This window comes from Grampus griseus (genome assembly GCF_964374135.1).
Source record: "Grampus griseus genome assembly, chromosome: 1".
NCBI classification, from domain to species: Eukaryota; Metazoa; Chordata; class Mammalia; order Artiodactyla; family Delphinidae; genus Grampus; species Grampus griseus.
In genome coordinates this window covers 173,232,384-173,260,235 of record NC_139017.1, presented here as the reverse complement: position 1 = coordinate 173,260,235, position 27,852 = coordinate 173,232,384, and the positions used below count along the sequence as shown (strand labels likewise).

Genomic DNA, 27,852 nt, shown 5'->3' with positions numbered 1-27,852 from the left:
CCCGAACTGGGACCACCTTACCGCGCGGGCTGTCCCCGCCCTCGCCCTCGTCGGGAGAGATAAATGCCGACTCTGATCCGAAAGTTCCCAACTGCAAAGTTTGATCCTTCGGCTGACGCTGCGGGCGAAGGAACTCGGGGACCCCTCCCGCGCTGGGACTTCTGCTCCCCGCATTTTCCAGCCCCCAGTCTCTCGCTCCATCAAGCGAGGACCTCTGGCTGTTTCATAATCTTCCCCCAGCACAGAAACGAGCTGCTCGGCCCCGCAAAGAACAAGTCAACTAAGAAAATGTGGAAGGTGCCAGTTCTGTTCTTCGTTTTGGGACGCGCATCGCTCTGGGTCCTGGCAGATGGTAAGACCCAGCAGGCGGGGCTCCCTGCAGCTGCTGGTGGGGACGAGCGAGCTGGGACTTGCGGGAATGCCCGGGCCTGGTATTTGAGGTTGCCCGGGAGAGCAGAGGGGAGTTGGCCGTGTATGTGTGCGCACGAGTCCGGAGGACCCGGGAGAACGAGAGACAGCGGCTTTGCTGGTGCCAGGTCGCAGAGGAAGAGCTGAGCGGGGTGCCAGGAGGAGATCCCGAATCCACAGGCAGCAGGTGTGGAGCAGAGGGGGTCTCCCTCGGTGGCGGCCCACCCCCTGACGGCTCCTGAGAGATAGAGTGGAAGGGTAGCCGCCAGGAGCCTTCCACTGGCGGCGCTGGGCTTTCCTACAGGGCTGTGTATCGGAGGACCGCCCGTGGCCTCAGAAGAAACTGACCCCAAGGAATCGGGAGGGACTGGGGCTGGGGGTGGAATTCCCCTGTGCTGCGACTGTCTCCCTCTGGGGGGCTGTCAGGTCTTATACCCTGTAGGAGGGTACGCTGGACACACCCAGGACCCTACCAGCGGAAACCCATTGGAAGAGGCCTCCGTTATCCTCTGTAGAGAGGATAGTGTGTGTCGAAAGGACTGAAGGGGAGGGTCCTGAGTGCGTGGAGGCCTATCTTGAACATTTAGGTTTAAGTTCCTTCGGGGCCATGTGTCAAACTTGGCCAAGAGCGCCAATGACTGAGTGTTGGTGACTCCCTAGACCTTCACTCCGCTGGATCTGTTGATGGGAGCTCTGCCTGCCATCATCTCCTCCCCTTTTCCTCTTTCTCTTACATCTTCTTCTCATCTTGCCTCTTCCTGGCTCAGTGTGCTGTGTTTCTGGCATCCATGCACATTGGTCAGTGTTTACTTTTTCTTGGGTTTTTATTTTTAATCCATTTCCACAGTAGAGTATAAGCTCCCGTGGACACAGCTATGTCTTCGCCTTGATCCCGAGGGCCAAACAATATCTGGTACCACGGTAGTTGCTCACTGAATAGTGGCCCAAGGCGTTGTAAGCTAACTTGTGATCTTTGGAGTTGGAGGTTGAGGAAATGAAACTCTTTTTCATTTTCCAAATTGAGGATGGAGGTAAGCCTGGTGCCAGAAGAATCCTGCTTGAAGGGAGGGGTTTGAGGGAGGACGCCACACAAAGACAATTATACCCAGCCCTAGGGAAGTGATATACGGTCTGTTACTCTCTGCCGGGCCCGTCTGCTTCGGGGAAACTGAGCTGCTCTCTTTGCAGGGCTGGGAGCTATTCGTGGCAGTCCTATCTTTGGAACTTCTCTCTCCAGGGCGATATACATGGCTCTGCGTTTCAGTTACATTTCCTTTTTGGCAAGACAGTGTGCAAATGACAACATTTTGTGCTCAGCGGGGCCAGGTGTGGGAGGCCCCCAAACTGAGCTGCATCCCAGCTCTGCCCAGGAAAGACGGCCGCTGGGCGGCATCCTCTGTTTTCTCCCAGGGAAGGGTTAGCCGTAATTATCTTAAAGACAGTCCCGAATATCAAAGGTACTCCTAAAAAGAAGTGGTAAACCTTGTCTGAAAAAAACCAGCCACCCCTAGTACTAGCAACTCGATTGCTAAAGACAGAAGCGTCCCCGGACCCCTCCCCGGGGGCTGTGTGTCAATGCAGAGTTGCTGGGTTGCTGGCGAGGATTTGAGGCCCAGAAGGAGGTTTTGTCTGAGCATAATGAGTGAGGCAACTTGAATATGGATGAATAACTTCTTTGAGCTGAGCCATTGTGGGCTCTTGTTGGGGAGCTGGGCTGGGGGTAATTATGGTGATGAATTTTATTATCCTTGTCATAGAAGTCTACTCCCCACTGGGCTTCCCTCATCTAGTGTTATAATCTGGTTCAGTTGTATAATCTGGTCCCACGTGTTGTCTCTTGGGATGTTAGTGGATTCAAAGGAGCTCTGCTGTCCACACATCTGGCATTTTCCTCCTTTGTCAGGCCCTACCCTCACTCTGAACTTTCATCCAAAACACGTACACGGGCCTCTTCATGAGGTCGTTTGTTTTGTGAAATTCTGAGGGCTGCTGCTTGCTGAAAACCCACATGTGCTTTTCCGGGACCAGTCCGCTCAGGATTAATCATGCGGTGAACAAATTTCCCTAAAACTCTTGCCAGTTTCGGATGCTCGGAAACCTTCACGAGTTGCTAAGAGTTTTTGTTGCACTTAAAGCATCTCAGGTCTGTTAGAGCCTTCGTGAGGGAGGCTATCCATTCCTCTGGCGTATGAGATCCCAGATAACATTTAATATAGAAAAGCACATTTTTAAAAAGTATCCAAGCATAAGAAGGCTAAGTTGGGACACGGCAAATAGGGAGGAACCCAGGCTGAGCAGAGGTACACAGCCCCTTCTCGTTCCTCTGGCCTCCATAATGAGGGGCGAGTGAGTAACTCTATACCGAGAATTACAGAGACCCCAAACCTTGGAGTGACTGGATGGTGTGGCCAAGTAGGAAGGACACCACCTCTCTCCCTTTCCCATCCCCCACCATGTGCTAGGAATGTCACAGTTCCCTCATTTAATCATCACAAGGCCTTGAATTATACATTATTATCTTCAGAATATGCCAGAACTGGGATTCAAAAAATGGGCCTAACTCCAAACCTCAAGCTTCTTTTTGCTACATTACACACTGAAAAAAAAGGAGAAGGTTGAACTTGAAATTAAAGGTTAACCTTGCTTTAAACTCCTTAAACGTGAAAACAAAAATTTTTAAGGTATAAAAAGTTCTTTACATTTAATACTTACCATAATACTCCTTTAAACATGAAGATGTCACAGTACCTTAAAATAGGATTCATTAGGTCATTCCCCAAATAGTAATTCATCATCTCCTGAAGTGCTGGATTTGAACTCTAAGCACTTTCGGGGGAGGCGCACCTAGCGAAAAGCATGCACTTCAGTCCTCACCAGCAAAATGACAAACGTGTGCTTTAAATTCCACGGGCTTATCTGAATATTTGTCATATTTCTGGCTTCTAAGAGCAGGCATGCCAGGTTGCCACTTGTGGAAATATTACAGGGGAGGATGTAGAGAGAGAAAAGGCTCACATACTTGGCAGTACCCTTTTGAAACTCACTTGAGAAAAGCTAAATCAGATCCTGTAAGGCTCTCCAAGGAACCTGCCATTCCTTGGATATTCCAAAGAAATATCCAGTGAGAGTGTTTTGCTGGAAGAGAATCAAATGATTGGGGGGAACGGGTGGGTTACTGAGATAAGTCTTAGGATTCCCGTGGGGTGGGCAGGAGATAAAAGCACCTTTTGATTGGAGTTCTGAATCTTTCCCTACTGATGTCTTAAAACTTTTTGGGAAAGGAAAGTGATCAGGCATTTTATCTGAGGGCTCTGAGATGGAGCCGGGTTAGGGAACAACTGGAATTCTGCCAACTTTCTCCAAGGCAGGAAAATGAGGTGGCTGTTTCCTTTCCTCTGTCTCACCCCAGTGCCCACCAACCAGCCTGCTCATGGCGGCTGGTCCGTGGCAAGCATTCCCTCGAGCTTCAACAGGTAGGGATGGTTGGGCTCTCCCGCCTTTTCGTCTGGCCGAGTGTCTTTGCCTCGGGAATTGCTCAGAGGAGATGGGTTTAATTCTTTGAGGGGAATCGAGCTAAGTTCAGAGGGAAAATTTGCAGACCTGCCCATCTCATTCACCTAGTTGTCTGAGGAGCTGCAAACTGAAATTGTCAGGGCAACACTAAATTTTATGCAGGGAGAAAAAACACCCCCAAAACAACAAACCTACTTTCCGGAGGAAGGTGTGCTCTCGACCTCTGTCCAGAGGGTCAGGGCTTCCAGGGCTCCAGGCAGTAGAGAGAGGTCACTGAGGTCCCTCCCCCGCAGCGGGGGAGGTAATCGTTGTCATTGTTACATTTGTAGCAGGCAGGGGAATGACAGTTATATGGAATATAGGTGGGAAGTAGGGAAGGGCCACTAGAAGATGCGTCAACATATTACTGATGAGAACGAAGTATTTCCTGTAATTCATCACGCTGTCTCCATCTGGGTGAGTAAAACTCAGTTAATACAAGCAAAGCTGTGATCCAGTGAATGGTATCCTGCCCAGAGGAGAAGGGAGTCTGTTTGCCTAGAATCTAGACAGGGAGGGGAAAGGAATAAGGACTAGATGACGTGAAACCTGCCTTACCCAAGGAATGCATTTATTTAACAAATATTTACTTACTAACTTCTTTGTGAGTCAGGCCAGGCAAACGTTATCCATGCTAACAGCTGGTATGCAAGATGTCTTATCTGGTGGCTGTAGGGCTCCTGTGAATTAGGGATCCCCGTTCTTTCACAGTCTGGAAATGTATTCCACCCAATTGCTTCACCCCAGACTTTGTTCTATCTGCACCAGACAGGTATTTCACTCTTGAGAAGGGCACGCCTTGAATAGCAAGTATGGGTAGAAGGCATTGGGAAACTATTTCCCATTCTAAATAAGCTTTTTGACTTCCTGCCCTCTTATGAGCTTGGCTAGGGTGAAACAGTTTCATCTGAGCTAGATCACCCTATAATAAGATTAAATTTCTGAATCTGTAAAACGAAAGGAACTAGATTCTGCATGGGTGGTATTCGTAGCAGTAACTGTATAATAACAGCTAACAGTTACTGAGTGCTTAGTGTCAAGCACCTTCCAAGCCCTATTGCATTTAATCCACGCAACAGACCTACAAGGTAGGAACTATTTGTATTTTACAGATGGGTAAAGAGGCTCAGAGAGCTTCAGTCACTTACACACAGACACAGAGCTAGAAAATAGCAATGGTGAGACTTCACTTCAGGCAGCTCAACCCCAGAGCCCACACCCCTAAACATTCAGCACAACAGCCAGCTATGCTTAGGCTTGTGGCCGCCAAGGACACTCAGAGATGTCAGCAGGTTGATTTCAAGTAACTTTTACAGCAGTAAGTCCACTTGTTATTTGTTGGATACATAATTCAGATTGAAGAACTAGACTGACGTTGGGGTACCTAACTAAAGGACATAACCCCTGTTCCCTTAAACATTTATAGAGCACACATATTATTAGGAACTTTAAGAGTTAGAACGGAATCATACAGTGGGGCTGCAGCTCACACAGAGAGGCAAGGCAGATGTGTGTGTGGTGTATACAGACAAGGCAACACAAAAGTCATGTGCTGCGTGGCACACAACATTACCTGCTGCTAGTCTGGAGATGAGATTCTTGTGGGCTTCAGGAGCTGGAAAAACCCTCGTGGGGAAGATGGGACTTGATCTTGGCTGTGAAAAATGATGGAGTTGGTTGGGCAGGGTGGCAGGGAAGGGCAATCCTGGCAAGAAAGACTGCTTGGAAAAATGTGTGGAAATTAGAACAACCTGGAGTTTGTGTGGGAAGAGGTGTGGGCAGGCACCCAGGGCTGGGAAAAGCCATGAAGGCTGTCTGGAGTCGTGGGTGTCATGGAGTCATGAGTTGGGGAGGGCTGGAAATCAGGGAGAAGGCTGAGTCCGTGTTGAGTGGGAGGTAGACCTTTTTCTGTAGGCAATAGGCAAATGGGAGCAGATCGGGCCATGAATAGTGATTGCCAGAAGAAAACTTAATGATAAGGACACCATATGGGATTGAATCTAGTTTATGGGACTAGTCTTGGGGGAGGGGGAGAGTCAGGAGATAAAGAGGCTAAGCGTGGTTACAGAAGAAGGGGGAATGAGACCAGATTTGGGGGAATAAGAGCCAGCAGGACTTGTAGCTCAGTATCTCCAGATTTCTTCTTATTCTTTCCACATTTTCTGATGTCTTCTTATTCACCTCTTATACCACTCATCACTGCTTTAAAATGTTTTATTGATATGTAATTCTCATGGCATAAAATTACCCCTCTACGTTAAACAATCCAATGGTTTTAGTATATTCAGAGAGTTGTACCACTATCGCCACTGTCACTATTAGAATATTTTCATCACCCCCTCCTCCAAAGCCCCACACCATTAACAGCTGCTCCCATGTCCCCCTCCCTCACCCCCTAGCAACCACTAATCTGCCTTCTGTCTTTATGGGTTTGCCATTTTAGGTATTTCATATAAATGTCATCATACAATATGTGGTCTCTTGTGTCTGGCTTTCACTTAGCATGGTGTTTTCGAGGTTCATCCACGTTGTAGCGCAAGTCCGAATTTTATTCCTTTTTATGGCAGAGTAATATTCTATGATATGGCTATACTGCATTTTGTTTAGCCATTCACCCATTGATGGACATTTGGGTTGTTTCCATTTTGGGGCTACTCTGAATAATGCCGCTATGAACATTCATGTACAAGTCTTTGTGTGGACATATGTTTTCATTTCTCTCAAGTATGTCCCTAGGAGTAGAATTGCCAGGTCTTATGGTAACTCTATGTTTAACTTTTTGAGGAACTGCCAAAGTGTTTTCCAAAGCAGCTGCACCATTTTACATTCCTCCAACAACGCAGAAAGGTTCCAATTTCTCCACATCCTTGCCAACACTTGTTATTTTCCATTTGGTTGAGTGGTTTTTTTTTAAATAGTAGCCATCCTGGTGTGTGTGGAGTGGTATCTCATTATAATTTTGATTTGCATTCCCCTAATGACCAATGACATTGCACTTCTTTTCATGTGTTTAAAGGCCATTTATGTATCTTCTTCGGAGAAATATCTATTTGTCTCTTTTGCTCATTTTAAAATTGGGTTGTCATTTTTTATTGTTGAATTCTGTGTGTATCCTGGATACTAGACCTTTATCAGACGTACGAATTGCAAATATTCCTCCCATTCTGTGAGCTGGCTTTTCAATCTCTTGATAGCATCCACTGAAGCACAATTTTTTAAAAATTTTGAGGATGTCCGATTTATCTGTTTTTTTCTTTTGTTGCCTGTACTGTTGGTGTCTTGTCTAGGAAGCCGTTGCCTAATCCAAGGTCACAAATATTTACTCTTATGTTTTCTTCCAACAGCTGTATAGTTTTAACTCTTACGCTGACATCATTGATCATTTGAAATTAATTTTTAATGAATTAATCATGGTGTGAAATAGAGGTCCAACGCCATTCTTTTGCATGAAGATATCTAGTGGTCTCAGCACCATTTTGTTGAAAAGACAGTTCTCTCCACTGAATTATCTTGGTACCCTTGTCAAAATCAATTGCCCATAAAAGTGTGGGTTTATTTCTGGACTCTCAGTTCTATTGCATTGATCTATATACATCTCTCCTTATGCTGGTACCACATGGTTTTGATTACTGTAGTTTTGTAGTAAGTTCTGAAATTGGGAAGTGTGAATCCTTCTCTTTGTTCTTTTCCAAGATCACTTTGGCTATTCTTATCACTGTATTTTAATTATTTGTGTACATCTCTTGCTCTTTAGAGAAGAGAGCAGGACCCGTCTTATTCAGTGCTTAAAAGAACATATGGGGGGCTTCCCTGGTGGCTCAGTGGTTGAGAGTCCGCCTGCCAATGCAGGGGACACGGGTTCGTGCCCTGGTCCGGGAAGATCCCACATGCCACAGAGCGGCTGGGCCCGTAAGCCATGGCCGCTGAGCCTGCGCGTCCGGAGCCTGTGCTCCACAACAGGAAAGGCCACAACAGTGAGAGGCCCGCGTACCGCAAAAAAAAAAAAAAAAAGACATATGGTTGGTACGTGGTAAACATCTGGCAGGAGGAAGAGGGAAGAAACACAGTGGCCCAATCCGTTTGGCAGGAATGACAAGAAGGCAGGTGATAGAAATCAGATTGGAGGGATGAGAGATTAGGAACCAATGTGATGAGAAGGAACAGGAGGTTATGCATTGTCTTATAGATGCAGTGAGTTTGAGGTATAAGTAAGACATGCAATCTGATGTATGTGATGGGTACCTGGGGAGATCGCAACTAAAATGGCATCAGAAATAAGCCCTGGACACAAAGTTTGCTGCCTGAATTCCCCGTTCATGGGAACAAGGGAGAAGGATGGCAAGGAGGCTCAGAAGAAACAGGCTTAGGCTCAAGGCCAAGGACAGATAGTGGAAACACAGCTACATACTGTACATTCCTGTAGGGCCCCATCCTCCTGGGCTCACAGCTGGACTGTCTGTGGAGGATGTCTGTGCATGGGTGGAGGGTGAGGTCAGAGCCGAAGGGGCTTCTCTTTTCACTGTTGCAAAATCAGGGCCTGCTCAGCTGACAGCCCTGCGTGAATCACAAGCTCAGTTTCCGAGCAGATGGTGAGTGTTTCCCAAACACCCGATCATCCCATTGAGATGCTGTGCTCCAGGCCAGCGCTTCTAAAGCCCGCTTTAGTTGTTTGGTTATTCAGGTACTAAGCGGTCCACCCTAGGAGGTGGCCTCTTGATGCAGGACTGCGGCCCCTGCCAGGTTCCAGAAAAGTTATTACAGAGGTGTTGTTTCCAGTCCACAAAACTGTGAACTCATTTCCTCTTTTTACTGAGAACATTCCGCTCTTGGTCAAGAGAGAAACCTCTCCCCAGGTTGAGTAATCTTCGTTGAGGTTGTAACCAACAGCCTCGAGTTTTGGCATTTGACGGGTCCTGAGCCCTCTTTGAGTTTGGGGTGAGTGGGTAAGTTGATTCATTCTCCTGAGTCCTGAAAAGTGTAAATATTCATTCATTCAGTTATCAGAGACTGCTAGCGGCTGGGCCATAGACTTACAGCAGAAAGGAACGCTGCCCTCAAGAAGTTTGATAAATTGATAAATGCTTAGTAGGGAGAAAGTCGTGAATGCGGTGTTATCAAGCCCTACACTAATTTAGAGGAGATTACTTTCTCCTGGCACCTCGGGAGGGTGCGAGTGGGCTCTGAAGAAAGAGGTGTTTTCCCTGGGCCGTGAAAGGTACGTAGGGTTTGGGTGGGCAGTGATGGAGATGAGTGGGGGAGGAGAATGAGTGGGAGCTGTGGAAAAGTAACCAATACACATAAAGGCTGTGTAACGGAGTGGTTAGAGCTGGGGATTTCTTTGGAGTCTGACAGATCTTGATGTGTAAGCCCTGCATCACCCCTTGCTGGCTACATGGGTAGATTACTCTCAGCTCCACCATCCTCATTTACAAAATGAGGATGATGTCAGTCTGCAAGGCTTTTGTGAAGATCAAAAGAGAGCGCTTGGCACAAATGTTGTGCACATTCTCCTATAAAATAGTCGCCATTATTAAAATACCTACCGCGTGGATCGTCGTGGAGATTGATGGCGAAGATTTGTGAAGGGTACACACTAGGTCCCAATTCCTTTTCCCCCATCGAAGGGAAGAGAATGGATGTGGTTGGGAGACCTGTCTTATGGACTGCGTGTCCTGCGCCTTCCACCTGTCAGTGAGTGGTGTGAGTCCTTGCTTCTGAAATGAAACAGGAGTCCCCAGCCATCTCTGGCCCCTCTCCTTTCTTTATTGCCATGTTCAGCAGCAGAGAGTTTCAGAACGCTGCCTCCAGCTTTGGGAGGTGACCCAGAGGGGTCAAAGAAAAATGCCCCTCGGGGCATTGAGCATAACCTCCCCTTCTCTGAAGCCAGGGGATGTTCGCTGCTCCAAGTCTTAATGGGTAGCATTTCTTCTGATTTCTCTAGAGGAACTAGTGACACTTGTCTGATCTCTGCAGGCTTGACACGTTTCTCTTGATTTTTTCTGGGAGAGGCACACATCCCCGATGCCGACAGCGGGCAGTCTCGGCCTCATCCTGCAGGGACTGACAGGACCGGATGCAATGAGTGGACAGGCTGCTGCTCATTAAAAATCAAACGGCAGAGCAGCAAAGTCCATCCTCATAGGGGAAGTGTCCTGTTTTCAGCTCTGCTGTCTCTTTCATCAGGGGAAGACATTTAACAATTCTTGGGTGAAGCAGGGTGGACGGTGGTAGGAATATTGTAAGGAAAGGGAGGACTCAAAAGAAATCTCCTACTTGGCTGTAAGTGTACTCATTCAGTCAGTCACTCAGCAAACATCTGCTAAATACTTAACCATGGTGCCAGGCGTGGGGAATATGGGACTCTGTGGGCTGGAGGCTGTACTGTACTGCCTGGAGGAAAATTAAGAGCACATGTGTTCCTGTGGGGTACTGAGTGGTGTGGCCAGACTTCTAGGAGTTGCCTAGATTCTCCACGGCCAAACTGTGATCCAGTAAGCAATTTACCAGGATCCTTGGAAGGGGTGGATGTAGGTGGGGAAGCCCACAGGCCACATCAGTGATTGTACTGACCACAACCCGGGGTCTGCCAGGAGTTGAGGGTCTGGGTCGGCCAATGGCTTTCGATATTCCACAGAAAGGCTTCTGTACAAGTGAGGATGTGGGCCAGCCTATGGAACCAGAGGGGTCACTCGAAAGATGTGGTAAATAAAAGCAAAGCCCGAACACCTTTCTTCCGGCTGCAGAAACCCACGAAAGGAGTACCATCAAACAGCTAAATTGGGGATGTCTTGAATGGAGATGAAAGGCTGTACAAAGATCTGACTATCTCGGTGATCACAGTGGGTGGTCTGCAGAATGTTGGAAAACGTTGGAGGTTGACACCCCTCTGCAGTTTGGGGTGTGTTTATTTTCAGGCTTCTGAGCACAGTTTTGAGACATGGAAAAAAATAATGTCTAAAAGCCAGTGTCTGGGCAAAGAAACAGAAGCAGGCATTTTTGGTTTTGTTTTCTAAGTAGATGTTTTGACCTCCCTCTAAAAGCATTACATTCTCCCAAATTTAATTGGGATTATTTGTTTGTCAGTTATCTTACAGTTTCTCCTACAGGGAAAATTCAGAACTTCCTAGGATGTTGCAAGAAAAGAAAAAGAGCATTCTACTTCTGGACGGCCACAAAAATCATTCCAAGGCCATGCAGTCATCCATCTTCAAAGGGTTATTTGTGCATTTAGATGCTAGAGCAGCTCAAGATGCTGGAAAATCCAGACAGCATGAAAGGTGCCTTAATCTACTGGCTAACACCACCCGTTTTCTTTGAAACCCTGGGGGTAACTCAGCTTGACTTCTTTTAAAATCAACTTTCCCACTTTAATCTCCAGCTGTTGGATTCTGAAGCTTCAGGTCAGCAGAAAGAGGACCACAGGGAACTTCTTCCTTATGTGGAGATGGAAATGGGGCAGAGGCTCTTTACCTAAACTTATGTAGGAGACTTCTGTGGCTGTCCTGATAAAACAAGGTGAAATCCAGTAAAGGACTCAGCATCATATGGGAACATCCTTCTCTTTTCAGTTCACCGATTCATACTCTAAATGTGGTTATCAGGACTTCCCTGGTGGTCCAATGGTTAGGACTGTGCTTTCTAATGCAGGGGGTGAGGGTTCGATCCCTGGTCGGGGAGCAAAGATCCTGCATGCCTCACGGCCAAAAAACCAAAACAAACCCCTAAACCCATAAAATAGAAGCAAGGGCTTCCCATGGCGCAGTGGTTGGGAGTCCGCCTGCCGATGCAGGGGACACGGGTTCGTGCCCCGGTCCAGGAAGATCCCACATGCCGCGGAGCGGCTGGGCCCGTGAGCCATGGCCGCTGAGCCTGCGCGTCCGGAGCCTGTGCTCCACAACAGGAAAGGCCACAACAGTGAGAGGCCCGCGTACCACAGAAAAAAAGCAAAATTGTAGCAAATTCAATAAAAGACTTAAAAAAAATAAAATAAATGTTGTTATCCACAGAGCTGCAGCAAATGGTACAATGAAGTCTCGCCGCTGAGGTTTCATATTTATTTCTGATTGTTGGGGTAATGACTTAAGATGCTTTCCAGCCATTACCTGTCCAGTTCTTTCCCTTCCCACTGCTCTGTCCCGGTGCAAACACCACCCACTTCTGCCTGGACAACAGTCTAAGTGATCTTTCAGCTTCCGTCTGACGCCAGCACCATACCCGACACCCACAACCATTCCATGGCACTAAGAGTGGTTCCTGGGACTGGGGTTATGTCCTGCCCCCACTCAGATCATCTCCTGGCTTCCTTTCTACTCCAGTTGAAATCAAGACCCCTTCCTTACAGAGTTCCACCAGACTGGCCCTCCACACCTCCCGGGTCTCATTTTCTTACCATCCAGCCACACTGATCACCCTGTTTCTGGAGTGTGTGGTGCTCCAAGCTCATTCTGGGCTTCAGGGTTAGTTAGACCAGCTCTTCACCTACCTGGAGATCACTCAGTCATTCAACAAATACGTACTGAGTGCCTCCCCTGTGCCAGTATCGTAGGCAATGGGGACGTTGAGGTGAAACAGCCTTTACTGAGCTTATGTTCTAGTGGGACAGTCGATCAGTGAATATACAAATATTCACTAATATTAGTGTGTGGGGAGGGGGCTTCTGATCTCCATGGGTGGTCAGGAAGGCCTACCGAGAAAGTACCCTGTGAGCAGGGATCTGAAGGGGGGGGCGGGGTGCAGGAGCTCTATCTTGAGATTTTCTCTTTGTCTGCTTGTTGTGAGCACCCGTACTCCACCACAACGGTACCCAAATCCACGAGAGTGGAGACCTCACCTGGTTCACGCCTCTGTCTCCAGTGCCCAGAATGGGGCCCAGCATATAGTAGGTGTGCAGTAAATATTCAAGGAGATAGAGGTGAACCTCGGGAAAGCTCCAGTCTCCATCGTTGCTGCTGCCTTTGTTTGTAGAAGCAAGAGAACCTCTGCTCTGAGCAATACAGCCTTTGTAAGGCAGTTCACACCTGACTTCTAACCTGCCACTTCTGGGTGCCTAGTCCGAGAAGGGGACTCATTTGAGGAAATACAGGTTGTAGTCACTAAATAACTTGATTGGGGGATTCTAACGGATGGGATTTCATAAGAGGAGGTGAGATGCCCAAGGAAGCAACTGCTTCCGACAACCAGGATTATAATTTTTTTTTTTATGAAGACATTGGATACTGTCATTCAATTTATTTGGGTGCATAATTTACATTTTTCATTGTTAATGTAATCTTATGTTAATCTTCTTTTAACATCTTTATTGGAGTATAATTGCTTTACAATGGTGTGTTAGTTTCTGCTTTATAACAAAGTGAATCAGCTATATGCATACATTATCCCCATATCCCCTCCCTCTTGCGTCTCCCTCCCACCCTCCCTATCCCACCCCTCTAGGTAGTCACAAAGCACCGAGCTGATCTCCCTGTGCTATGCAGCTGCTTCCCACTAGCTATCTATTTTACGTTTGGTAGTGTATACATGTCCATGCCACTCTCTCACTTCGTCCCAGCTTACCCTTCCCCCTCCCTGTGTCCTCAAGTCCATTCTTTACGTCTGCGTCTTTATTCCTGTCCTGCCCCTAGGTTCTTCAGAACCTTTTTTTTTTTTTTAGATTCCATATATATGTGTTAGCATACGGTATTTGTTTTTCTCTTCCTGACTTACTTCACTCTGTATGACAGACTCTAGGTCCGTCCACCTCACTGCAAATGACCCAATTTCGTTCCTTTTTATGGCTGAGTAATATTCCATTGTATATATGTGCCACGTCTTCTTTACAGGATTATAATTTAAGGGAGGATGAGGGTGGGGGTGAAGAGGAAGGATGACAGAACCCAGGACGGGTGGGCATTTTCCAGGCAACAGCTGCCATAGAGTCACCAAAGCGTCTTGGTGGCCAATGAGCAGGGAAAACACTTGGCTTTGCATCCATCACTGACCAGGCCGACTTGGCAAATCGTTTAACTTCTGACCTTGTTAAAGAAAGTTTTTCTGGCACTCGTTCAAGCAGCTGCAAAACTTTATTCAAGACTATTGCCGTAGGGGAGAGAGATGGGGCTCAACTTCAAATACAGTAAGGACAGCTGGGGATTTGTGGCCAAGGAGCAGAGTGAGGGGCAGTGGATAGAAAATTATGAAGAAGAGACCTCAAGGGTAGGGGGCTTCTTGCTAAACTGGCCTAACAGGATTCTTGCTAAAGGCAGTCCAGGGACTTAGACATCAAAGGTGGGAGATGGGGAACTTGATCACATATCGAGGGGTCGAGAGATTGTCTCTAACCTGAACTTAGCTGGGTTCTTGCTGAAACTGGACTCTGCAGTGATGGACACGGAAGCCCAAGGCCATGGTCTCATTGAGAAGCGGGCTCAGAGGAGCCTCACTAAGGTTTGGTCAAGGAGGGCCTCTGTCAACCTCACCTTCCTCATCTGATCAATGAGGACAAAAATGCCCAATGCAACCCACCCTGTGATATAAAGTCAGCCCGAAGACGTCACGTAAACCCTGCATTGCTGAACAAATGGGAGAGAGGGTGTGTTGTAATGCTGTACCTCCTGCCCTCAGCAGAACCTATGACTCAGAAAGACCTCAGTGCACTTCTGTTCGAGTGTGGCACCCTCTCCTTGTGCTTGCTCTCTGCACCCTGTTTTATTCTAACTACATCCCTGGCACAGAATAGCTCAGTGGCGGTCAGCTGATGTGAAGAGGAAGAGGGAGATGGTGGCGAGGGGAACACAGCTTTAGGAATCAGTTCTGGAAAGAGTCTGCAGACAGAGGGCGGAATGCAGGGGGCATGGGGGCAGATGGCAGTGCCCAGGTCGTTTAGGCTGGTCCTTGTGCTAAAGGTTTCTCCCAATACCCTGACACAGTATTTGGAAGAAACCATTTGTCTCAATGAGAGCTAGTTTTGAAGCAGAGAGGAAAAGAGGAATTATTGCAATGACAGTTTAACCCTTGGGGGAAAATCACATTTATACTCCCATTTTACATCACACTTTGAGATGAACACAAGACAAACAGAAAGAACCTTAAGGAAAATATAGATGAAATTTACATAATCTTGAGGAAGGGTTGGTAAGTGTGACATCAGAGGGACAAAACAAGCTTAATAAGTTAGACTAGTGAGGGACCTTGCCACTCACAGAGAGACATGCCAATTAGTAAAAAAAAAAAAAAAAAAAAAAAAGATTGTAGCATCTATTCCAAAGAATACATTCTTAAGGCATAAAGAGCACTTAAAAATTATTAAAAAAAGGTGAATACCATAAGAGAAAAATGGTCACAAGAGAAGACACTCCTATCGGCCAGCAAACAGATGGAACAACTCACCAGCACAAATCAGAGAAGTGTAAATAAAACCACAAAACTGAAAACACTTACACAAAGGCTTTTAATCAAGAATTTGGGACTGTTGCAAGGCAATCACAGTAAGAGTGTGATTTAATATTCCATCCAAATTCTAAAATATTTTAAAAGAAATGCCATCCCATAAATGTATGGAAACTAGAATAATTTCTCCGGAGCTATTAGACTTTAATGCTAAGATAAAAATTATTCATAATTAACACTTTTATCCCAATAAGCATCTCTTCAGTGCTCATTTGTTCTCAAACTTAGAAACCTTAAGATCAAATCAAATTATCACATCATCTTCTTAGAGGTAGTACCTTTTTAAAGAATAACACATACACACAAATTCCAAAGCAAATGGATGCCTTACAGCTGTATTTGGAAACTTCCATTGGTTCTGACCAGCAGGCTGGAGGAGGCTGGGTGTGGCAGGAAAAAGGTGTTCATGTGAGCATAAGGGAACACCGCTCCAGAACAGACTCTGTTATTGTAGGTTCATCGCTGCACTTATATAAACAGTTGTGCGTGTTGCCTGTGCACACACGTGTCTTAGGAAGAAAAAAAGGATTGGGGAGCAAAGGCATCAATACATGATTTGAATTTCACCATTCAAGAGAAAAGGATGTCAAATGCTGGCTGGAAACTCAGCAGCTGGGCTCGTAGGAACCCTTCACCCAGGAAAGCCTTCAGCTGAAATAATGAGAGGGAGAATTGAGCATCTCTTGTTAAAGATCAACTTTCCCATGGAGCAAAAAGAACTCCAGGGCAGTGAGACAAAAGAAATGCCTCTTAATCATGAGTGTCATTCATAAAATGTCCTTTGTCTATTCAGAGCAATTTTAGTCCTTGGGTCTGTGGGCCAAGAGTAGAAAAGAACAAGAAGGAATTTTTATCAAGTTACGCTTTCAATGAACTGAACATTCTATGAAAGAATTCAAACTAACTTCATTCAGTACTTAATTTGTTTAAAGCAAGGGTGGTTTTATTTTGCTTTTTAAAGTTAGAGGATGCCATATAGTAAGTGATTTTGCTGAACACTCCAGAAAACATTTTTTAAGTGGATGGTCTGTTAACTGAGTTCAAACCAGGAGTGGAAGAAAAGAAAATAGGATGCTTAGTTTTTTAATAAAGACTGCTTGCCTAGCAAAGGGATATTCCCCCTTGAGCTTGATAACTACAGTCAACATTTGGGACTTCCCTGGTGGCGCAGTGGTTAAGAATCCGCCTGCCAATACGTGGGACACGGGTTCGAGCCCTGGTCCAGGAAGATCCCACATGCCGCGGAGCAACTAAACCCGTACGCCACAACTACTGAGCCCATGAGCCACAACTACTGAGCCCGTGAGCCACAACTACTGAGCCTGCGAGCCACACTACTGAAGCCCATGCGCCACAACTACTGAGCCCGCGTGCCACAGCTACTGCAGCCCGCGCACCTAGAGCTCGTGCTCCACAACAAGAGAAGCCACCAACCCCCACTGCTAGAGAAAACCCGAGCGCAGCAAAGAAGACCCAACGGAGCCAAAACAAAAAAAAAATACATTCAACATTTGCTGAGATCATGGTCATAAATCCTTAGCAGGAGCCCCCAGCAACCAGCCAAAAAGGGAGGCGACCCCTTTGCAGGCACTGAGGTATTCAGTTATTGCTAACTAGTGAAAGCTTTTCCCCCCACCCCAGATGAAAAATAAATGCATATGCTCGGGAGCCTCATCCAGAACGTCGATTGGCAACACTGGATTAGGACCCTCAGTGCAAAAAGAAGGCTCACGGAACAAGAGAATTTACTCTAGAGGTTTCCTTCCTCTCTGCATAGCAAAAAAGCTGTGATCAGATATTTATTAGCTGTGACTTTGGGTGAGCCATCTAAGCATGGGAAGAATAAGGAATCTTAAGGCAAGGGCCAGATTGCTCACTTAGGCACTGTCTAGATATGAACATCTGCCCTTCAGTTAAGCACATAAGTCCCCAAGCACCCCGTCGCTCTTGCTCCTGGGCTGTGTGCTCACTTATTTTGCAACTGCAGTTAGTCATGGAATTTCTTCCAGAGCCACTCGAGTCTGGAGAGGGAACCCATGACCAATGAGTCAGATTTGCTTTAACTTGTGAAAAGGGTTATTTGATGAGTTGAGATGGTGCTCCTACTAGGTCAGGATTAGCTCCGATCATTGCGGTAGAGGGTGAAGAGGCCACTTCTAGTTCTCTCCCGAGTCCTGGAATTCAACCTGCAATCTCACCCCACCCATCCCCTCCTCCTCTGGAAACCTTTCTCATCGGCACACAGGGTCATTCATCTAGTGCTAATGCAGAAAAGCCAGAATCAGGGGCTGTGAGGTCTCTCTTTAGTACAGCTCTGGGTGCACTAGAAGGTTCTATTGGTTATCTCGGCATCCTTAAGTACATTACTGATCTCCCCTGCAGGCGATAACCCCAACCGTAAAGGAAGAGGTTGAACTCTGTGTCGTCTTTGAGGTCTGTGGTCAGAGGCAGTGATTCTAATCATTAAGCAGACAGCAATCTCAAAACTAAATGGACAGTGAGATTGATTTTAAAAAGAAGGAGGCCCTGCTTTTGGACATTCTGATTCAGTAGGTGGGTTAGAGCCTGCTAATTAGCATTTTTAGAAATCTTTCCATGTTATTCTTCTAGGTCTAAACGATATTCTATTGACCCAAATGCATTAATTCATTGTATGAAATGGCACCAGGAAGAATCAGGTTCATTATTGAAAAGGCAAAGTGTACACTCCCCATCCAGCATACCTCAGTGGGATACCAGGGAGGGGCTGCCTGCTTCACCTTTTTATATGCCCATCTTCCTTTCTTTTACAATGGAGATAACCAGGCAGTTGTATGTATGTAGAATGGTTTGTGTTAAGCCAGAATGACAAGCCCCCTAAAAAGAAAAAATACCCAAAAGAAATGAAAAGAAAATAATCTGACTGAAGCTGGCCAGTTAGGTCTACCCACATGATTTCCACGTTGAGGTCTGACTCAGTCTTTCCTTTTCAGCCAGCACGGTCCGGCCAGAAGATGACATAACTACAGGTGTGGAAAATAGCAAGACGGCCCTGGGTATGGAAGATTACGTGATGACCCCAAGTGCCAGTGGAGAGCCCCATAAGTCTGCTGGCTTGACAGCTCTGGTGAGTGAGCACATGCAGGGATATTTATTATATGTATGTGATCACATGCAGGGATATTTATTACATGTATGTGATCACATGCAGGGATATTTATTATGTGTATGTGATCACATGCAAGGTTACTTATATGTATGTGATCACATGCAAGTTTATTTATTATATGTATGTGATCACATGCAGGGATATTTATTATGTGTATGTGATCACATGCAAGGTTACTTATATGTATGTGATCACATGCAAGTTTATTTATTATATGTATGTGATCACATGCAGGGATATTTATTATATGTATGTGATCACATGCAAGGTTACTTATTATATGTATGTGATCACACGCAATGATATTTTGTGACTGACTTATTTCAGCATGCTTGAACATAATGTCCCCAGTGTTCATCCATATGGTAGCATGTGTAAGAATTTTTTTCCTTTTGAGGTTGAATAATATTCCATTGTATGTACCACATTTTCTTCATCTGTTTGGATTGCTTCTAACTCTTGGCTATTGTGAATAGTGCTGCTATGAACATGGCTGTGCAAATCTCTCTTCCAGACCCTGCTTTTAATTCTTTTGGGTGTACACCCAGAAGTGGGATTGCTGGATCATATGATAGTTCTATTTTTAATTTTTCTAAGGACCTCCATTCTATTTTCCGTAGTGATTGCAACCGTTCTACCAACAGTGCACAGTGGTTCCAGTTTCTCCACATCCTTGCCAACGTGTTATTTTCTGTTCTTTTGATAGTAGCCATCCTAACAGGTGTGAGGCAATAATCTCATTGTGGTTTTGATTTGCTTTTCTCTGATGATTAGTGATATTAAGCATCTTTTGTATGTTCTTTGGCCCTTGCGTATCATATTTGGAGATTTGTCTACTCAAGTCCTTTTGCCCAGGGAACTCCCTGGTGGTCCAGTGGTTAGGAGTCTGTGTTTCCACTGCAGGAGGCATGGGTTTGATCCCTGGTCAGGGAACTTAGATCCTGCATGCTGTGCGGCACAGCCAAAAAAAAAAAAAAAGACTGGAAGTCAAGTCCTTTTGCCCATTTTTTTAAGTCAAGTTATTTGATTTTTTTGTCATTGAGTTGTAGGAGTTCTATATACTTTAATCAGATATTAAAGTATATGATTTGCAAATATTTTCTCCCATTCCATAGGTTGCCTTTTCCCTCTGGTTGGTTGTGTCCTTTGATGCACAAAATTTTAAGTTTGATGTAGTCCCGTTGATCTATGTTTGTTTTTGTTGCCTGTGCTCTCCAGCATATTTGTCGAATGCTACCGTGGCATGAACTTTGGAGTCAGCAGAACCATTTCCAAGTCTTGTTCTGTTGCTTGTTAGCTCTGTGAGCTTGGGCATATTATCCGATCTCTCTAAGCCTGATTCATACTATAGGGCTAATAATAGAATTTACTTAGGGGTTTTTGTGGTGTATATGAGAAGGTATTTAGAGGGCCTGGCAAATAGTAAGCTCTTAGTAAAGGCTAACTATCACTCTAATTGGGGAAGGAAGGGCATTAAAAATAATACAACATCGTATGTGCCAAATAAATGTTACAGGGGAGAAGTGCCATTCAAGTTCAAGGAAGAGAAAGAATTAATGCCTCGTGCCCCAGTGTTTTCTGAAGAGTTTAGACCTTAGGAAGTCAGCGTGCTAAACATTTGGCATTTACTTCAGGATTTTACTCCTATCCCCATTCTTGTTGTTTCTTTATGTTTGTTTTCTTGTTTCCACTTTAAATTCAGGTCATCATATAGCTTATACATTTATGCCACCTTAAATCCATTTCTGTTATAAGGCAGAGTATAAAGCATTAGGTTTTATTTCTGTTTTGCCTCATTTACATCTCCAATAGATGCCGACAAGAGCCAAGAGCATAACAGAGGATCACAAAGAGGACCGGCCAACTGCGGAAAGCACAGCCCACTCCCAAGGACAAAGCCAGAGCACCACAACCCCGAATGTGGCAACTCGTCCAGCCCCGGGTAAGAAAACCAGACACCCCAGTAGGGGTTGAGCTTCTTTTGCATAATCAGTGTATTCCGGAAAATCCAGGAACGAATATAATAATCAACGGGGCACATATTGGAATGCAAGCCCTAAGTTTGAACCAAGCTTTCTGTGAAATACGAATTTCAGAATTTTTATTTATTGGTTTGCTGACCACAGCTTTCTAACCTTATATGACAACTAGTGATAATGCCTCCACAGGGGCAAGTTAGATAGCTATGGGTGTCATGTTGCTGACCCTCACCTGATATCATGCCACACTAAGAGCTTTGTGTTGACACTCAAAAGCGTAAAACGTAAGCCAACCTATGTAAATCTTAGTAGATTCTATGCTAACGGTTACCACCTTACACTGAGTCATGTCTGTACACAAAGAAGCAAGAATCTACTCTAAACCAGTCTTACCGGGATTTGGGGTTGTGCTTGTGATTCTCAGTTGGTACCTGCAGCAAAGTGAATGGGACCCCATGAGGTGAAACTCTTTAGGGCAACTTTGAGTCTTTGTCATTATTATGAGGTTTAGACCATCACTAATGAGCATGAGGAAAGATCATTGCCATTACAACTTAGCAGGAGGGAAAGAGCCTCCTATTTCCAGAACTTTCTTAAGAGAAATTCAGTTGTTTGGGATATTTTTAAACTATACCTTATTTTGTAGTAGATAGGAGTGGAAAAGAAAAGAAACTAATCCTCTAATAACTGCAATGAAAGCTTGCTAACTCAAGCAATTTTCTATAATCATTTTATATAGTTAGGTGTTTTCATCTTTAAATGAAAGCAAACATAAGGACCTTCCCTAAAGCCGTGGTTCCCGAAACCAGTTGCACAGCTGAACACCTAGAAAGTTATTCCTTACTGTTTAATATGCATTTCCAGACCCAATCGCCAATCTGGTTTTAAAAACTCTGTAGCACTTCTGAAGATTTTTTGAATGCGTTATATTTGTACACCCATGTTCACAGCAGCAGTAGACACGGTAGCTAAAACATGGAAGCAGCCCCATTATCCATGGACAGATGACTGGATAAACAAAAGTGTGTCATATACATACAATGGAGTATTATTCAGCCTTTAAAAGGAAGAAAATTCTCACACATGCTACAACATGGATGAACCTCGAGGGCTAAATGGAATAAGCCAGTCACCAAAAGACAAACACTGTGTGATTCCACTTAGATGAGACACATAGAGTAGTCAAAATCATAGAGACAGAAAGTAGAATGGTTGTTGCCAGGGCTGTGGGGGAGGAGGGAGTGGGGAATCGGTACAGTGTCAGTTTTGCAAGATGAAAAGGAGTTCTGGGGCTTCCCTGGTGGCGCAGTGGTTGAGAGTCCGCCTGCCGATGCAGGGGACACGGGTTCGTGTCCCGGTCTGGGAAGATCCCACGTGCCGCGGAGCGGCTGCGCCCGTGAGCCACGGCCGCTGAGCCTGCGCGTCTGGAGCCTGTTGCTCCGCAACGGGAGAGGCCACAACAGTGAGAGGCCAGCGTACCGCAAAAAAAAAAAAAAAAAGAAAGAAAAGAAAAAGAAAAGGAGTTCTGGAGATGGATGGTGGTGATGTTTGCACAACAGTGTGAATGTATTTAATACCATCAAACAGTACGCTGAAAAATGGTGAAGATAGTAAAGTTTATGTTGTGTATTTTACCACAAAGATAAAAAAAGTTTTATAACATGCTTTGAAAATAAAGCCTACGGTTACTCCAAGATGCTAAAGAAATGGTTAACATTAAACACCAGAGAGAACCAAATAGGGCTAAGCGAGGAAAGAATCGTCCATATATTGATAATTGGTCATTGGAAAGCATTTCAAAATTTTGGAGAAGCATTGATCATTTGTAACAAGAGTTCACAGCTAATGAGCAGCAGAAAATGGAGCATTACAAGTTGACTAGTTTTTATAGCATATCAGGAGATTTCTCCTATTCCTTAAAAATAAAAATTCTCGATTAACTGGAAAATACGGTTGCTCTCTTGTCCTGTCCCCTACCCCACCCTTTCACAAAAACTGTGATTATAGCACATTCCCACTGCATGTATCAGTGTTCCAAGAAATGTTCACATGTGAGTTACAATGTAATTATAAACAATTGGTTTTTTAAGAGGTCATCTTATTAGGGCAGCAGATGTCTTTCCCATGAAACGCCCAAGGCTGATGATGTTCGTATGTATGACACACTTGCACGATCACAGTCAGTATAACTGGGAGGGAGCTAAGGAGTACAAGACTAGTAAACTCTAATTTAGTAATGAATCTTCCACAAACTTTATTTTCGGTAATGTATTTTCTGACAAATGATGTCATTGATGGTGATAATGTTATGTTATGTTATGAGCCCAGTATGCAGCATGTTAAGACATGATAAGCAAAAGACATGACCTGTCTCTACTGGTAGTTGGCAGCCAGGTATAACATTTAGGGAGTTGATTGGATGACACCTTTGTCCTGGGCAGGCTTCAAAACCAGCCATCTCCCAGTCTCCCAACTGGGTTGGCGCGATCAGCTTGAGCTCCACGTAAGTGCTGTAGAGCTGTGAGTTCAGCTCATGCAGGGAGAGCTGGGTTCAAGGACCCATACCCTGGGGCCATCTTGAAAAGATGTCTTCTTTTTGAAGATGGATTTGGTACAGAGTGGATGACTTCTTTCCAACTCAACCGTTAGAAAAAGAAAGCATTGTATAGCTGATGGTTGGCTGGTGTCACCTTTGATTAGGAAAGCTATTGGATATCTGTGGTATTTTGCAAATTGTGAACTAAGTTTCTAGGGAAGGGCCTGATTGCATCACTTCTCTCCATTGTCTCATTATATCAAGGCCTCTTGACTTCTTCATAAACACCTACCACCCAGAGGAGTGAAGGACTCAGTATACAAAGAAGTTGATGGGAGAAACAAAACAAAAGGCCTTTATTTTTTAATAGAAATTGTGTAAAATTACCTGAAAGAAACTCACAGTTTTATTAGTTGCAGGAAGGTATTCATAATTAAACAACTTCACATCCTTGGTAAATGAGAATATTCACATTGTAACTATTGGATTAAGTTTAGCTGCAGATAGAAATCCTACAATAATAGTGCCATAAATACAAAGGGTATATTCTCATTAAAATCATGTGCCCTGTAAGATCTGGATTTTGCTAGGAAATTGATATCATGAGGCAAATCACAGTCTTGACCACAACTTCCAAAACATTTTGCTCTCAGAATGATGTTTCTTCAAAATAGACCTCATCACAATGGGTGAGTTTTCCATATGGTCTTGACATTGGACCAAGAATCAAGGGGCTTAGATTCTTTTGTTACCCTAACTTCTGAAATCTTTGACTATTTATTTAAGATCTCTATGGGTCCGTTTCCTTGACACTGTTCTCTACAGTGGGTGAGAAAAAAAGTAACCTCCACAAAAGAACTACAGACCCATAGGTGTGAAGAAGCATTCGTAAATTCAATAATAATAGTTTTGAAACAAGATCACGTCAGAGCTTGCTTAAAACTCCCCTGATCCAATTTACTTAAGAAATTATCCTCTTTGCTTGTGTTTTGTTCATCTTCTGCCAATTGTTAAATTATAGTTACTAAATCCTAATAATTCTATATCATTACATCTCTCTCTTTATAGGGAAAACAGATGGAGAAAAACCAACAGTTAAGAAAGGTGGGTTCGATTTTGGTACCAAAATATTCTTATGTTTTAAAAAAGGTCTCTTTGAACTTAATCTTTGTGATGAATTACATTCTTTCCCGGATTCTAGTCAATGGGAGCAGAATACGAGCCTTCTGAGAATAGGTTTCAAACCTCTTTTAAGAGAGAAAAGCCTGTATTTGAAAATAAGCAAACTGCAAATGAGTCTATTCACTTAATGACAGCTATGGAAAACGGTGTCATATCACAATTTATCATTCCTAAGAATGAAAATAGGGGCTAATTTAGTAGCTGTGTGTACACGAACGCTACCCAGTAATTAACAGTGAAGCCACCTAGTAGGAGTGGTATGCTTGAGAGATCTTGAGACCCAGGAAACTTTCCATTCATAATATGAGATTAGAATAACCCAACATTTCTCCCTTCCTAAGTCAACTCCCACTGAATACAGGAGAAACAACATAGAACATCATTTGTTATCTACAGTGGGCCAGTGGCATTGCTTATTGCTGGGTATTGTTTGTCTGGGGCTTATGCTTTCTTTTTCTTCTCAATCAGGTGGCTTGTCAACAATGACCCTGACTGGAATCATAGTTGGGGTCTTACTAGCCATTGGATTCATTGGTGGAATCATCACTGTGTTTGTTCGGAAAATGTCAGGAAGGTACTCGTAAGTAAATTTCTTAGGCCCGTGTGATAGGTAAATGAGGGCAGCCATTTCCAACCTTTGAACTAATAGAAACCTCCAAATAAAGGTCGTGTTCAGAAGCCACCAACCTCCGTAAGCACTACGTCTGAAGCTTCCCCAGAAGAACGTGTGTCTACCTGGGGCCTCATAAATTTCCAGGAAAGTACCAGAGATGGCTCTTTAGTTGACTTCCATTGAGATCTCACCAGATTTGACCTCTTGTCTTAATTTTCCAACTAAGTGAACTTGAACGAAAACCCATCTGTTGGGAAGATAATATGATTGGGTGGGGAAGGATAAATGCCATACAACTGGGGGGTCGAGGGATACAATTAGCAATACAGTTGCAGAGTGATGTGTCTGGAAATGCCCGGGAATCTGACCCTGGGTGTGAGGACCAGGCCTGGAGGAGGGATGAGCAGGGAGAGAAGAGCCCCCTAATCCAGAACTGGAAGACGTAGACAAAGGACAATAGGAACAATGACTTACGGGATTACCAGTCACAGTGCCAGTAAAAGAAGTGACCGTCACCTTTCTCTTTGTTTTCACAGGCCCTAAAGAGCTTAAGAATTGTGCCCTCCTGCCAGTATGTTTTTAAAAAGAGAGTTTCCGACTTCCCCCTCATGCCTGACCGTGTGGAGAAGATGACCTGTGGAAATGCTTCCCCACTCCACTCAAAATCCACGGTGATTCCTCCACTTGCCAAAAGTAATGGAAGGAAAGAGTATTCATAAGACTTGCTTCTCTAAGCGTTTGTCTTTTGAAAAAAAAATTGTTTTAATATAAATTTTGTATAAGATGATTTAAAATGCATAGAAAACGGAGCAAAGCTATGTCATCTGATGTGTAACTAAGGTAGACAATATAATTCAATCGATGTTAGAAACTGAAATCATGTCTTTGTTCTGATTGTTCTCTCTTGTTGTTAAAACGCAAAGGAATTTGGAAATATTTATACCAACGACGTCCTTGGGTGTAAAGCTATGTCAGAAAGTGGCATAAGCATTTTGCAGTTTCTGATCTGTTGAAACGTATGCATTCCAGTCTAATCGGGTCTGTTTTTAAAGCCCGATTTGGTGTGAATAATCAAGTAGAAAATCTAAACTTGCTTAATATGTAAAGAGCAACCGCCTTTCACTGGTCTGGGTAAATCATTGCAAAGGTATCTATTTTAGATCATAAACAGAAGTCTGTACTTCGGGGAAGGCATGTTGTGTCTCACAACAAGGGCACCGACAGGGTCGCAGTGTGCTCGGCTGCCTGCTGCAATGATGACTTTATGAAACAAAGGTTTGCTTCTACCTGTCCCCTTCCGCTCCCCTCAGATGATGGGGATCCAGAGCTAAAGGGGTGACCTTCTCTCTTCCCCATGACACAAGTCCTCCAGATTGGCTACTTTGCTCTGGAATATGCGGATCTCAGCCCTGGGTGCTGAGGAGGCTGCTGAAGGCCCAGTGGTGCCAGAGGCTCAGGTGTTCCAGGAACCAAGATCCACAGTGATCCCCAACCCCTGTGTGTGCCTTTGAGAAAGAGAACCTGCCAGTTTCCTAACATTTACTTTCTGCCTCGGAAGAAAGATATGGGAATACTGATTTTTAAAAAGCAGCTGGATTTAGAGACTCTATTTTACAATGAAAGATATTTCTGGTCTTCATGAGATCCCACATACTTCTGTGGGGTCACGATGGACAGTTCTGTCTTGGCACCATCCAACTCAGGACATTTCTCCCTGTAGGTGAACTGAATTCTTGCTCCTACACAAAAAATGTTTGTACTGAGCAGACACTGTATCACATTTGTGGTTGTACAGTTCTGATAGCCTCTAAACTCGTACGGGTTCATAAAACAGGAAAAAGTAAAACTATCAGTCTACTTTGGCATGGCCTGTTCCTCTGTCTTTTGCAGGAATGTGTGGATGTAATTTTAAACGGTGTGCTCTAGTGTCGCTCAAGTCCAGCTGGTCCACCAGCCCAGGTTCCATATTTGAACATCAACTGATGGGGAGAAGGGTCTTTGGAAGAACTTTACGAAATCTCTTAAATATCCCCTGTATCATCACTCAGATTCCTGAACAGGAGTTGGGAATAATGTTCGTTTCATCTTTCCTATCCTCTCTTTTTTTCTCTCACTGTGAAAGATAATAGTCAACCCCAAGTCATACACTGGACCCATCACCTGCTGGGACAGGACTGTGGGTTTCTTGGTCACATCTGTGTTGGTGCTCAATGCAGTGTCGACATGTTTTGAAATAAAACAGATGATTGCATATAACGATGAGTCAGACCTTTGACTGGGAATCCTGATCAAGTCTGGATCACCCCTGAGAACATCTCCATATAAAATGACATGTTATATAAACATTCGCCTCTTGGCTAGATTGGGAGTGAATTATAAATGGGTATAGGAAGTACACCCATGGGAAAGAAATGTAACTATACATTTCACCCAGAGCTCTGCCAAAGTGGGGAGGTTAAGGTCAAGTGGAGGAATCGGAGGAGAAGTGGCACCTTGGCACTACTTTTGTTCTCTCTGGTCACAAAGGGTTAACACAGGGCTTCCCTGGTGGCTCAGTGGTTGAGAGTCCGCCTGCCGATGCAGGGGACACGGCTTTGTGCCCCGGTCCGGGAAGATCCCACATGCCGCGGAGCGGCTGGGCCCGTGAGCCATGGCCACTGAGCCTGCGCGTCCGGAGCCTGTGCTCCGCAACAGGAGAGGCCACAACAGTGAGAGACCTGCGTACCGCAAAAAAACCCAAAAAAAACCCCACAAAGGGTTAACACGGTTTTGCCTGACTTCTGATTTCTCTGCCCTGGGGACAGGAGCCATGTAAGGGAGCAGGTATACCTTGCCCCTGCCAGTCCTACCTGGGAACCTGACCTCATGTGGTTAGGGCTTGACCACACAAGAAAAAGAAGTAGTAACCCCTGTGAGGGTTTTCCAACTACCTATGGCCTGGGATGCACGTTGCTCCAGAATTTCTGTTCCTGGGACATCTCACTGCTCCTTGGCCCTCAGCTGCAAATAC

The 27,852-nt window shown here is 44.8% G+C and overlaps 1 protein-coding gene across 2 annotated transcripts; it reads left to right on the top strand.

Moving 5' to 3' along the window:
- The first annotated feature begins 74 nt into the window (after positions 1-74).
- Positions 75-27,098, top strand: PDPN (podoplanin). Of its 2 annotated transcripts, none has more exons than XM_082664836.1 (6): positions 75-352; positions 18,357-18,490; positions 20,345-20,474; positions 24,116-24,151; positions 24,698-24,809; positions 25,379-27,098. In XM_082664836.1, exons 1-6 carry the CDS (start codon positions 289-291, stop codon positions 25,383-25,385), a joined length of 483 nt encoding a protein of 160 aa, XP_082520962.1. In that variant the 5' UTR covers positions 75-288; the 3' UTR covers positions 25,386-27,098. The 2 variants fall into 2 exon arrangements, with proteins under 2 accessions (XP_082520962.1, XP_082520963.1); XM_082664837.1 differs by having other exon boundaries at positions 76-352; positions 24,698-24,803.
- The last annotated feature ends 754 nt before the right edge of the window (positions 27,099-27,852 follow it).

Excerpts from the sequence above, each read along its gene's own strand:
- PDPN (XM_082664836.1), top strand. The coding sequence starts at position 289 with ATGTGGAAGGTGCCAGTTCTGTTCTTCGTTTTGGGACGCGCATCGCTC. Across the intron at positions 353-18,356 it reads GCTCTGGGTCCTGGCAGATG|CCAGCACGGTCCGGCCAGAA; the intron begins GTAAGACCCAGC and ends TTTCCTTTTCAG. Across the intron at positions 20,475-24,115 it reads GGCAACTCGTCCAGCCCCGG|GGAAAACAGATGGAGAAAAA; the intron begins GTAAGAAAACCA and ends CTCTCTTTATAG.